The sequence below is a fragment of the Malaclemys terrapin genome, chromosome 5 (genome assembly GCF_027887155.1).
Source record: "Malaclemys terrapin pileata isolate rMalTer1 chromosome 5, rMalTer1.hap1, whole genome shotgun sequence".
NCBI classification, from domain to species: Eukaryota; Metazoa; Chordata; order Testudines; family Emydidae; genus Malaclemys; species Malaclemys terrapin.
In genome coordinates this window covers 85,409,100-85,421,038 of record NC_071509.1, presented here as the reverse complement: position 1 = coordinate 85,421,038, position 11,939 = coordinate 85,409,100, and the positions used below count along the sequence as shown (strand labels likewise).

Sequence of the window (11,939 nt, the reverse complement as noted above, 5' to 3'; positions counted from 1 at the left end):
CATGATTTCAGCTATTTAAATCTGAAATTTCAGGGTGTTGTAATTGTAGGGGCCCTGACCCCAGCAGTTGTAGGGTGGGTTGTGGTACTGCTACCCTTACTTCTGCACTGCTGCTGCTGGTGATGCTGCCTTCAGAGCTGGGCAGCTGGAGAGCAGTGGATGCTGGCCAGCTAGCTGCTGCCAGCAGCAGCACAGAAGTAAAGATGGCGTGGTATGGTATTGCCTTACTTCTGTACTGCTGTTGGCCGGGCACCACCTTCAGAGCTGGGTGCCTGGCCAACAGCTGCTGCTCTCCAGCGGCCCAGCTCCGAAGGCAGCACAGAAGTGAGGTTGTGCTTACCCCATAAAATAATCTTGCAACTCACCTGCAACTTTTGGGTCTCCCGCAGTTGGAGAAACGTTGTGAAATCTGTATAGTGTAAGGTAAAAACACACAAAAGACCAGAATTCATGATCCCTGAGGCGTTTTTCATGGCCATGAATTCGGTAGGGCCCTAGATACAAGCTAGAGCCTGAGTGCAGCTTACAATGGGGTTGATAACAGGCAGCTTGTGCTCAAACCCCGCTGGGCTCATTACTATGGGAGAGGCGTTTGTTTAGGACCCGGGAGAAGCCCTCGCCTGCCTCACACGCTGCATTGCCATTAGTGCGGAGTGGCCGGGTTACAGCCGCAGCTCGCTCCTCCTGTTGGAGCCTCTGCGCCCGGCTATAGAAGTCGCCGGCATAGAAAGGCGTAGGGGGAGGGAAGCTAGGGGCCGGGCGTTTGCTTTTTTACAGGGCAGTTCCACTAACAGCCTTCCCCAGCTGCTGCTCCTACCCGCTGGAGCTGTGCAGGGCGGGACCGCGGACTCGGGGGCTGATTGTTGCAGCGCTGGGGAGGGGGCTGTCTGTTCCCAGAGGAGGCTGGATTTGTGTCTCTCCTCTGCGCCTTGTGGGCGAGCGGCGAATGCGGTAGCGGGGGAGCGGCAGCCGCGTGAGGCATCCCCCTGCCTGCAATCCGCCCATGTGATCCGAGCCCCGCGGGCTCCCGGCGCGCTGTGGTGGGCAATTGGAGCTGGGCATTCCGGATTGGAAGGCGCTGGGAGCGGGCGGGAGAGAGATGCCTTCCCCACCCCCACAGCAGAGAATGGCATGATTGGGGACATCATGGCTAGCAGCATCCTCTTTATTGTGTGAGGCTGCGTGGCTACAGCGAGGAGCCAGCAACTCCTCCGCCTCCCGAAGTTTGTGTCCTAGCTGCTGCTGCGCCTGGCCGCGAGATGCGGAGTTAGGCTTTCCTTAGGCAGGCAGCAGGATGCGTTTGTGAGTGGGTGCATGTGTGCCTTAAGAGGGGGGCAAAGATCATCACACCGCAGGACAGCTAGTACCAAGGGCAACGTTGGCGCTCAGGGGTGTAAATACTGAGTGGGGTAGGTGCAGCTCTCTCGCCATATCTCTCCAGGCGGGGTGGCTCGGCGTGATGCTAAATTAGGTGCGCGCTGAATCTGCATGCCCTGAGCCAGGCTTAGTGGCAGGTTTCTGGCCCCGTGGAGTCCGGGGGAAAAGCAGGGGGACTAGCTGTTGGAAGGGGGAGGTGCAATAAATAAAGCAATAAATGGCCAGCAACAGGAGCATTGAGCTGGAGCACTTTGAGGAGCGGGACAAAAGGCAGCAGCGCTCGGGGGCTCGCAGAGCGGGGACCGGCTCGAGTTGCAGCAGCAGCTCCGGGCCCAAGGGGAACGGGCTCATCCCAAGCCCCGCGCACAGCGCCCACTGCAGCTTCTACCGCACGCGGACGCTGCAGGCCCTCAGCTCGGAGAAGAAAGCAAAGAAAGCCCGCTTCTACCGCAATGGGGACAGGTACTTCAAGGGCTTGGTGTTTGCCGTTTCCAGCGACCGCTTTCGCTCCTTCGATGCTCTCCTGATCGAACTCACCAGGTCGCTGTCGGACAATGTGAACCTGCCCCAGGGGGTCCGCACCATCTACACCATTGATGGCAGCAGGAAACTCACCAGCTTGGAGGAGCTAGTGGAAGGTAAGAGAGACACCTGCAGCTGCTGAGGAGTAAAGTCCAGGCTGTACAGGATGGCTGGCTCCTGAGAGGAGCATTGCTCGGGATGGTTTGACCTCTTATCTTACCTTGTATTCCTGTAAGGTACCTTCTCTTGTTATTCCCCCAGCATGCTGTGCCTTCCCAGTCCCACCCCATCTACACAAGGCATTCACGTTCTCCCGTTGTGTTTTCTCTGTCTAAACCCACAAGGCACCTTAGCAAGACTAGTTACTTAGGGTTGAATTCTGTAACTCCATTGGCTTCAATCCAGAGTTAATCTGGATTTACATGGGTGTAACTGTGTGGAATTTGGCTCCTTTGCATCTGTAGAGGTTTTTTTTTTAAAAAAAACCCTCTAATGAATCTTCATTAGGAGGTAGGTAAGTATTAACTTTGTTTTAGAGGGACACTGGTGCAGAGAAGCTGCCCAGAACCACAAGCCTAGTCAGTGGAAGAGCTATGTTTAGAACTCAATTTTTTGTTCTGTGCCTATTCCCCTACCTACACCATTCTCCTTCCTATCTATCCCCAGCCCCCTCTCACTGGTGTTTCCCTGCAGCTTACCCAGAGGTACCCTATGGTAGTGTGTGTTTGTTTGATCTGATGTGATTAACTAATTGGCTGATATTTTGTTTCAACTATAGGATTAGTAATACATTTTCTGGATGTATTTCAGATATCTTTTTATTTGTTTGGGAAAGGAAATGTTTTAATTTAACTCCCATAACATTATGTCAATATTGCTGTTTCACCCATGGCAATTCAGACTTATTCAGAACAAGAGAAAGCCCTTGCATTGTAAAATACTCTGAAAACAGTCATCCTATAGGAGCCTTGATATTTATATTTTGGCATTTAATGGACCAAACTGGAGGCGTAAGTCCCTTTTTCAGAAGTGACTTAGGACTAAGACCCTAATGACTTTCAGTGACATTTAGGATCTGACGGGCCAAACTTTTAAAGGTGTTTAAAGATGCAGCTTGGCATCTAGTGGAATATTGAAAAGTGCCTAATTCCTATTAAAATTTATGGGAGCCAGGTGCTGAGGCACTTTTGAAAATCTCAGTAGGTAGCCATCTGCATTCTAGGTGCCGAAATACATTTTAAAAATATGGGCAATTGCTCTTATTGAAGAGGACTCCTTCTCTGACTTGTACGGCAATGGCACTTGCCTTAAGCAGGGAAAGGAGAATCTTGTGGTGTTCTTGCAGACTAATCCTTGTTGTTGCAAACTTCTCTATAAGGTAACACCCATAATCCTCCTCCAATCTCCTTTATTTAAAAAGGGATTATTTAATTAAAAATTCTACTTAAAAGGTACCTGTGCTGCATGTTTGGGTATGCAATAGCTAGGCTGGTATAAGTGGGTGCTCTGCATATGATGTATAGATAGTTTCCATCAATGTTTTCATTAGTTGCTTGCTCTCTACTTATTTTTTCCATTTTTTTTTTAAATTGGACTTTATTCCCCCTGTGGTCTCTCTTTCATGGTCTTGCCTAAGCAGAATTTTCAGTATCATTTGAGTCACTCTTCCCAATACCAGGAGTGAAATCCTGGCCCTGTTTAAGTCAATGAGGCCAGAATGTCACCTCAGATGTTTAAGTGAATATGAAATTAGACAATAGAAGTTTGCCCATCTCTAGTCTAAAAATGGGTGCCTAGTAAAAGTGATCTTTTAAGTCAGGGGTGGGCAAACCCGGGGGCCACATCCGGGCCGGCCCTTCAGATGATTTAATCTGGCCCTTGAGCTCCCGCCGGGGAGCAGGGTCTGGGGCTTGCCCCAGTCTGCACATGCCGTGGCTCCACGCAGCTCCCAGAAGCAGCAGCATGTCCCCCCTCCAGCTCCTACACGTAGGGGCAGCCAAGGGGCTCCACATGCCGCCCTCGCCCCAAGCACCACCCCTGCAGCTCGCATGGGCTGGGAACCGTGGCCAATGGGAGATGCAGGGGCAGCACCTGCAGATGGGGCAGTGCGCAGAGCCACCTGGCCACGCTTCCACATAGGAGCCAGAGTGGGGGACATGCTGCTGCTTCTGGGAGCTGCTTGAGATAAGTGCCTCCCAGAGCCTGTACCCCTGATCCCCTCCTGCACCCCAACCCCCTGCCCTAGCCCGGATCCCACTTCTACCCTCTGAGCCCCTCGGTCCCAGCCCAGAGCCCACACCCCCAGGTGGAGCCCTCACCCCAACCCTCTGCCCCAGTCCGGAGCCCCCTCCCACACCCTGAACTCCTCATTTCTGGCCCCACCCCAGAACCCTCACTCCATCCCACACCCCAACCCCCAATTTCGTGAGCATTCATGGCCCGCCATACAATTTCCATACCCAGATGTGGCCCTCGGACCAAAAAGTTTGCCCACACCTGTTTTAAATAATAGTTTAAATAAATTTAATGCCAAAAAAATAATGCTTATTAAAGTGGTTTCATGAAGGAGGGATTGCCTGTTTTAGGTGGCTTTTAGTACAGTTATTGTTAAAACTGATTGATTCCTATCAGTTTTATAAACTGATCATTTAAAACTTTCGTCCATAGTATCTTTTTGTGTTTTTTTCATGTACTGGTTAGAATCATCAGGACAAACTCTGCAGTCTTATTAACTTAGGTGGGGTTTTAAGGGTGCAAATGAGGCCAGTATTTGTTTCTCTTTTGTAATATGCTCATTGAGTGTGCCCTTTTGTTTTATTGATCAGATGCACAGCAACAACAATAATACCGCTATTGAAACATCACTTTCATGGTTCTCTAAATTAAAATAAAAGGAAAAAAAATTCCCATTAATTTGCTCATTTATCCATGATCAACACAGCTTATAGGAATATTCAAAAAGTCCTTCAGTGTCATGATTGGATTAGCATATGCTCCAATTAGCACACCAAATTTCACCAACATTAGTTTTTGTTATAGATCTGTTTACCATGCATATAGAGAAGAGAAAACCCTGAGGCAGGAAGCATGGAGGGGCAGGGAAAAGAGTACAGAAAATGACTCTACCATCTATAAGAGCCCATAGAAACCCTCCTTTGCAGTCAGGACTCCATCAGCTTGGTGGAGAAACACTTACTCTTTACTTGCTCTTCCTTTCTGACCAAGCAGACTTGAATGGAAATCCACAGTGGAATTAATGCTTCTAAAGAACATTAGCAGTAGACTTGAATTCTCCACACCATTAGTAGAGGTGCATATGTTGTAAATATAGTGGAAGGCTCTTGTGTATGGTAACTGACGGCCAGGTACCAGAGCCAATGTAGCCACCTACCTCAGTCCTTCATATCTCTTAAAAAAAAGAACAGGAGTACTTGTGTCACCTTAGAGACTAACAAATTTATTAGAGCATAAGCTTTCGTGGACTACAGCCCACTTCTTCGGATGCATCCATTCTATATGCATCCGAAGAAGTGGGCTGTAGTCCACGAAAGCTTATGCTCTAATAAATTTGTTAGTCTCTAAGGTGCCACAAGTACTCCTGTTCTTCTTTTTGCGGATACAGACTAACATGGCTGCTACTCTGAAACCTTCATATCTCTGTTGGCAGGACAAGCTGTTTGTACATTCTGCTCATTTCTGCGGCTGATACTTGGAGCCCCAAGAGTTCTGAGCTGTATCATGTGAGCCTAAAGAGAGCCTCCAGCCTCTGTGACCAAGCCAGTAGGTGCTGTGTTAAGCTTGTCTCAGCTCAGAGTCGCTCTTTACAGCTCTAGACAGATCCAGTGCAGATGAGCACTTTAAGGCAAATTTGCTGTTTGTCAGTTTGGCATATAAGAACTGGCTGATCAAACCTGTGTCATGATATTCTGTATCAGCTAAATTGAGATGCTACATGCTTTGTTGTGGGCTTGGGCACATAGAATAAGAATTTTAAAAAAAAATCAGACACTCTGTTGTTGTTTAATGTATATAGTATATAACTTATGTATAGCCACAAACAAATTCAACAACACACATCACAACAATAATTGTAACCTAACAGCTGCCACTTAAAAATTTCACATCCTTCAACAAGTCTAGTTAAACATGCTTTGCATCATGTTCTGAAGGACATGCAAATTCGTGCTCTGCTGGACCAGAGATGCTGAGCACATTCCACAGAGACAGGTCTGTCCCCAGCTCCAGTAAATGTAAATATCTCTGGATTGTCAATTTGACAACTCAGGTCCCTGCATAGAACGTGAGGAGAGAGGTGTGACAGTGTACCCCATAAGGCTTTATGGGGAGGGGGTGCTTATAAATGTATGTATGACATAACTGGAATATGTTTTGTGCTGCCTGTGTCAGGTAACATATCTCCGTAAAGGTTATGGTCTACTATATCTATTCATCCTATTTGTACATATATATCATTTTCTACTTGAGGTTAAGAATATGGGCTGTATGCTTGCTTGGTTTCTAAGTAAGCTTTGGGAGGCATTTGGTCAGCTTCTTTAGGAAGGAATTCGCCAGGTTAAGTACCTGATCAGGAAACACTTGGAGAACAATGCATCTTGGAATGCTCCAATCCACATAAGAAGTTTTCCTGGAGACATGCAAGATACCATGCGGACAATGGCATGGGCCTGTAAAGACTGAGTCATGCAGGGGCATGTGACTTGCCCAGGTGACTCCAAAACTCCACCTTGGAGCTGGACTTTGCATAGGAGGGAGGAGGAGAGTCCCCACCCACAAGAGTCTATTTAAACCTGTGGGAGACCTCTCCATTTTGTCTTCAGCTGGCTAAAGAAGGAGCCTCTCCACCCCCACCAGGATACTTCAAGGAGACTGAAACAAAGGACAGTAACTACAGGGGGTGTGAGTGATTGCTGGACCCAGGCTAAAAGGAGATTAGCCTGTAAAAGGGAGTGCTCTGGAACTGGTGAGGAAATCATCTGTATTTAGTTTGATTAGACATAGATTTGCGCATTTTATTTTATTGGTGACTTACTTTGTTCTGTCTGTTACTACTTGGAACCACTTAAATCCTACTGTCTGTATTTAATAAAATCACTTTTTATTTAGTAACTTACTCAGAGTATGTATTAATACCTGGGGGAGCAAACAACTGTGCATATCTCTCTATCAGTGTTATAGAGGGCGAACAATTTATGAGTTTGCCCTGCATAAGCTTTATGCAGGGTAAAACAGATTTATCTGGGTTTAGACCCCATTGGGAGTTGGGCATCTGAGTGTTAAAGACAAGCACACTACTGTGAGCTGTTTTCAGGTAAACCTGCAGCTTTGGGACACGTGATTCAGACCCTGGGTCTGTGTTAGAGCCAGACAGGAGTGGCTGGCTCAGCAAGACAGGGTGCTGGAGTCCTGAGCTGGCAGGGAAAACAGGAGCAGAGGTAGTCTTTGCACATCGTGTGGCAGCTCCCAAGGGGGTTTCTGTGATCCAACCCATCACAAGAGGAATCTCTAAGGTTCTGGATTCTGCTTATGTTGGAGTTCATGGAAGCAGGGCTGTGTCCTTTAATATACAGGACCCAAATGTGCTTGGCAAATTCATCAATAGTGTGAGCTGTTGGGAATAGGGAGAATAAGATTTTATTTGGGATACACTCTCTTGCTAAACCCATGTTTCTCACCTCTATAGTATATATCCTTGTTTGAGCACAGCGGGATATTGTGTGTGTAATTTCTCCCCATCCTTCTGCTGATGTGACGCACACACTTACTATATGTGACACCAACAAAATATTTTTGGTTTGGGGTAATAGGATTCCCACGTGCATTTTTATATTTCACCTTTATATAGCCATAGTGGAGCAACCTTTATTTATTATTATTATTATTTATTTTTACTTTCTCTATCTCTTCCTTCCCACTCCCAATGATTAATTGGTTGAGTGTGGGACATAAGATCAGTTTGCAGAAACTGAGGTATATCTGAGATGTCTAGATAGGTGTCTAGTTTTTTAATTTTTGAAATGACTTCATATTACCACTATGTTGTCTAGGCACTAGGAATGGAGTGGAAACACACGATAATTCTTCACAGTGGCAGAAGCTGGTGCTCATGACTCTCTCTGTTTCTTTAGCATCTTCTGTTTTACTTTTTATTTTTTACTGGTCATGCAGCCTCTCATCTCATACTTAGATTTTTCTGGAACTAGGAAAATATTGAGGCTCCTTGGCCTTAACCAGGAGATTATTTTGGACTTCTGGAAGAACTAGGAAAAAGTGGTCTTCATCACTGATGAAACAGGCATTCTGATGTGGCAAGTGATAGGGCATCTTTAGTGCTCTGCATAGCACAAATACTCTTAATAGCATTTGCTTTCAACAGCTATAGTTAAACCTCTTATGGTATGTCAGCACCACTGGCAACATACTCAAAGTTGTCAAGGATGCTAGGTACATGTACAGAAGCCTTTTGGGAGGACGTAGAAAGATTCTCAGTAGAGCTGTCATTATCCATGGCAGGGAGCAATGTCCCAGGATATTGTTTTATCTGTCCTGAGGAGATGGCTATTTCATGTTAGCAGGGAGCAGAAGAAAGAAAGCATTGGTGGGAACCAATTAGTGAGTGATCCAAGTACTTACTCTTTTGAGTATTATTACTGCATATCACAATATCGGGTTAATCCTGTTAAAGTACTCAAGATTATAACTGGTGTATGCTTTTACCAAGTAGGTCAAGAACATCTTTCCTTGTGCCAGAACAACCAGATGCTAGCACCAGCTGGCAATTTGTATCTTCACTGCTTGCAGAAGGCACAATTATCTTCTTGCATTGAAGCCAAAAGCCAGGGTACCTCAGAAATCATAAAAAAATGTAAAGGACAGGGACGATTTGGCTGGTATAACACAGGAAGGTAGATACTTTTTTTTTAAACAATGCTTCTAAAATATTTGCATCTCTCAAATATATGTTAACTGTATTGGAGAGATGCAGTGTTTTCAGTTTACATAGGAAATGTTAGTGCAATAAACTGTTGTGATATGAACAAAACCACCACTGGGGATCTACTTAATATGAAAAAATTGAAGTTTATGGAGTGTTTCTCAGGGTAGGTGTCTACTTCTTGTGGGTAAGCCAAATGATAGAATCAGCAAGCTTGATAACCTGTGGCCTTAATCATGCCTTTCAGAAAATTCTCATCTGTACCCCCTTACAAAATGGAAGGTGAGAGCAGGGGCAAGCAGAGAAAGGAGTAGGTGAGAATGAGTAAGAGTGGCATCCTAGCTTCTCAAAGGGTCTGTATCTGGGGAGTTTAAGTAGATTGAGGACAAGAACATGATCATTTGTAGGTTGTCCAAGGACCTAAGAAATCAGGAAGGAAGGAAAATAAAGTTTACCAGTGCTCTGGAAATCTGGTCTCCTTGTGGTATGAAGTAGAGAAAGGATACTCTAATGACTATTCCTTCTGACCATCCAATTTAAAGAATCATCAGTAGTATCTGGCACTACGAAAGAGTCAGGCAGAAAGAGTTTGAACAGGGACCTGTCTGCATCCTTATTAGATGTACCGGATGCTGTGAGAATGAGCTGAGGCTTATGAGACAGAAAGATGAAGGGCAACCAGATGCCTGCTTTGACTTATGCGCCTCAAAGTAGCGCACTTGTAAAAAATGGGGACTGATGGCTCTTTCTCTAGGGACACTCATAACTGTGTCCTCTATTCTACTCTGTTGTGTAGTTTCTCACTGAGAAGCAGGACACTTTATCTCAGCCTCAGGAGATAATAGAAGCCCATTAACACCTCACAAAGGCAGACCAATGGCCATATCTCACCCCAAGACTCTCGTTCCAAATCTGTTGTTCAGAGATTGAGTAGAATACACTTGATACCCCCCTCATATTGTCGTCTCTCAGGAGTGCACATAGGTTCTTTTAACCTAATGCTATAGTTATAATTATGAAGCTGCTCTAAGTTGACATCTTAGGTGTCTGTACATTTGCAGAAAAAATTGCCTTTTGGGCTGCTCTTTCATATTTGTACTCTACTTAAAGGCAGATTATTTAAAAATTTCAGTAACTTTAGTTTAGCTGCTTTTTTACCTGAATTTAGGCCTGAATCAACAAAGGGACTTGGCGCTGCATTACTTAACTTCTAAGTGCTAGGAAAATCACTGAAACAACAACTGGGATCCACAAAGCCTGTGTTAGGTGCCTAGACTCCCTGGCCTATACAAAACTTGGAGAGAGAGAGAGGTGTCTAAGAGTGGCAGGCATCAAAACCAGCATTGTAGGTGGGAAATGGCTGAAATTCATGAATGGGAGATGGGGGAGAGTGGTGGAATCCTAAGCCCCTCCTCACAGTGCTAGGTGCCTAAGTCTGGGCTGCAGAGAGGCACCTATCTCTGATCCACAGCCAGGGAACCCTTTTCCTGTAGTGTGGGGGAGGGATAGCTCAGTGGTTTGAGCATTGGCCTGCTAAGCCCAGGGTTGTGAGCTCAATCCTTGAGAGGGCCACTTAGGAATCTGGGGCAAAATCAGTACTTGGTCCTGCTAGTGAAGGCAGGGGGCTGGACTCAATAACCTTTCAGGGTCCCTTCCAGTTCTACAGATAGTAGTTAAGTGCCTGCCTTGCTCTACACAAACTGGTTGGAGGAGGTGGCAGATATAGCTGTTATAACTTTTAGCTCAGTGATTAGAGAATTCACCTAGGATGTGGGAAACCTAGGTTCAATTCCTCCCTCTGCCTGAGACAGACGATTTGAACAGGGGTCTCCCACACTTTTCAGAAGAATGCTCTGACTACTGAGCTATGGAACCTTCTGAGTCTCCCTTAGTTTCTCCTCTTGAAGCTAGCTCACTTTGTACCAATAAAGAGTGATTGGAGTAAGGGGAGTGGACCCTGGGTCTTGGACCTCTGAAGTGGATACCCTAACAACTGAACTCTACAGAGTCATTCACTCTCTGGCCCAATGACTTTTGAAGCTATTCCACTGTGTATACATATTTAAATAAGAGAGATTGAAACCCTCTCCTGCCAACATAGCTACCACTGCTTGTGGGAGGTGGTTTTATTATGCCAACGGGAAAGCTCTCTCCCGTTAGCATAGAGCAGCTACAGGGGAGAATTTACTGTGGCGCAGCTACTGCGTTCCAGTAGTGCTGCTGTAAGGTCTCTAGTGTAGACATAGCCATAGGTGCCCAGGGAACTTTTTACCCTGAAAATTTAGGCACTGAGTCAGTTTAGGTGTCCGCAGGATTAAGCGGCAGCTGAGCAGTTTTGTGGATCACACTGGGACTGAAGTGCTTAAGTCAGGGGTTTAAACACCTAAGGCCCTTTGTGAATATGGGACTCAATGTTCTCTCCTTGTGCTGGCATTCTGAGAACTCAAGCTCTTTTGTTGTAAAAAAAATTAGTATGTACTCAATCCTCAGTCAGGAATGTAAACTTTATTGACTTTGAGAAAAAAGAATACGTATTTGAAAAATGTTATAAGCATTTGAAAATAGTAGAGTGCACATGCCCAATGTAGCTTATCAATTTAAATATGGCTATTCAGATACGCATATCTGATTTAAAAAAAATACATACACACACACACACTACCACCTGTGTTTATTTGACTGTGTCTAATATTTAGGTACATAGACTAGCCTTTGCTCTGTATCTGGAGCAGTTCAGTCTTGCATCTCATGTGATGATTATAAAAATCTCTTATTTTATTTTAAACCAAGGAAGAGAAGCATGAAAAGCTCCATATTGCAATATTATGGTTGAAGTTTTAACTGCATTTAAAAAGGAAACTGAACTACCAGGGTTCTGGAAATTATGAAGAAGATTCTGATCTGTTACCTTAATGTAAATCCGGTGTAAATGAGAACTGAATCTGGCCCTTTCGTTTCTTGAATTCCCTAAACTTTGTGTAGTTAAAATTTCCATCATAACTTTATTTATTACTTGATAATTGTTGTTTTTGCCGAAATTTGGGGGCAGGAAAGAGGAATGGTATTAAATATTAGTATGTATAAAATT

At 45.2% G+C, this 11,939-nt stretch overlaps 1 protein-coding gene across 6 annotated transcripts in view; it reads left to right on the top strand.

The window, feature by feature from the left end:
* The first annotated feature begins 713 nt into the window (after positions 1-713).
* DCLK2 (doublecortin like kinase 2) overlaps positions 714-11,939 on the top strand; it is a 144,006-nt gene continuing 132,780 nt past the window's right edge. For 2 of the 6 annotated variants that reach the window (XR_008445203.1, XR_008445202.1), the window contains exon 1: positions 714-2,015. Coding sequence is in view for 3 of the 6 variants with exons in the window: in XM_054030853.1 (XP_053886828.1) it covers positions 1,595-2,015 (421 nt within the window). In the remaining 3 variants the exon portion in view is untranslated. The remainder of the gene's footprint in view (positions 2,016-11,939) is intronic. The other 4 variants (XM_054030853.1, XM_054030855.1, XR_008445204.1 and 1 more) reach the window with 3 other exon arrangements.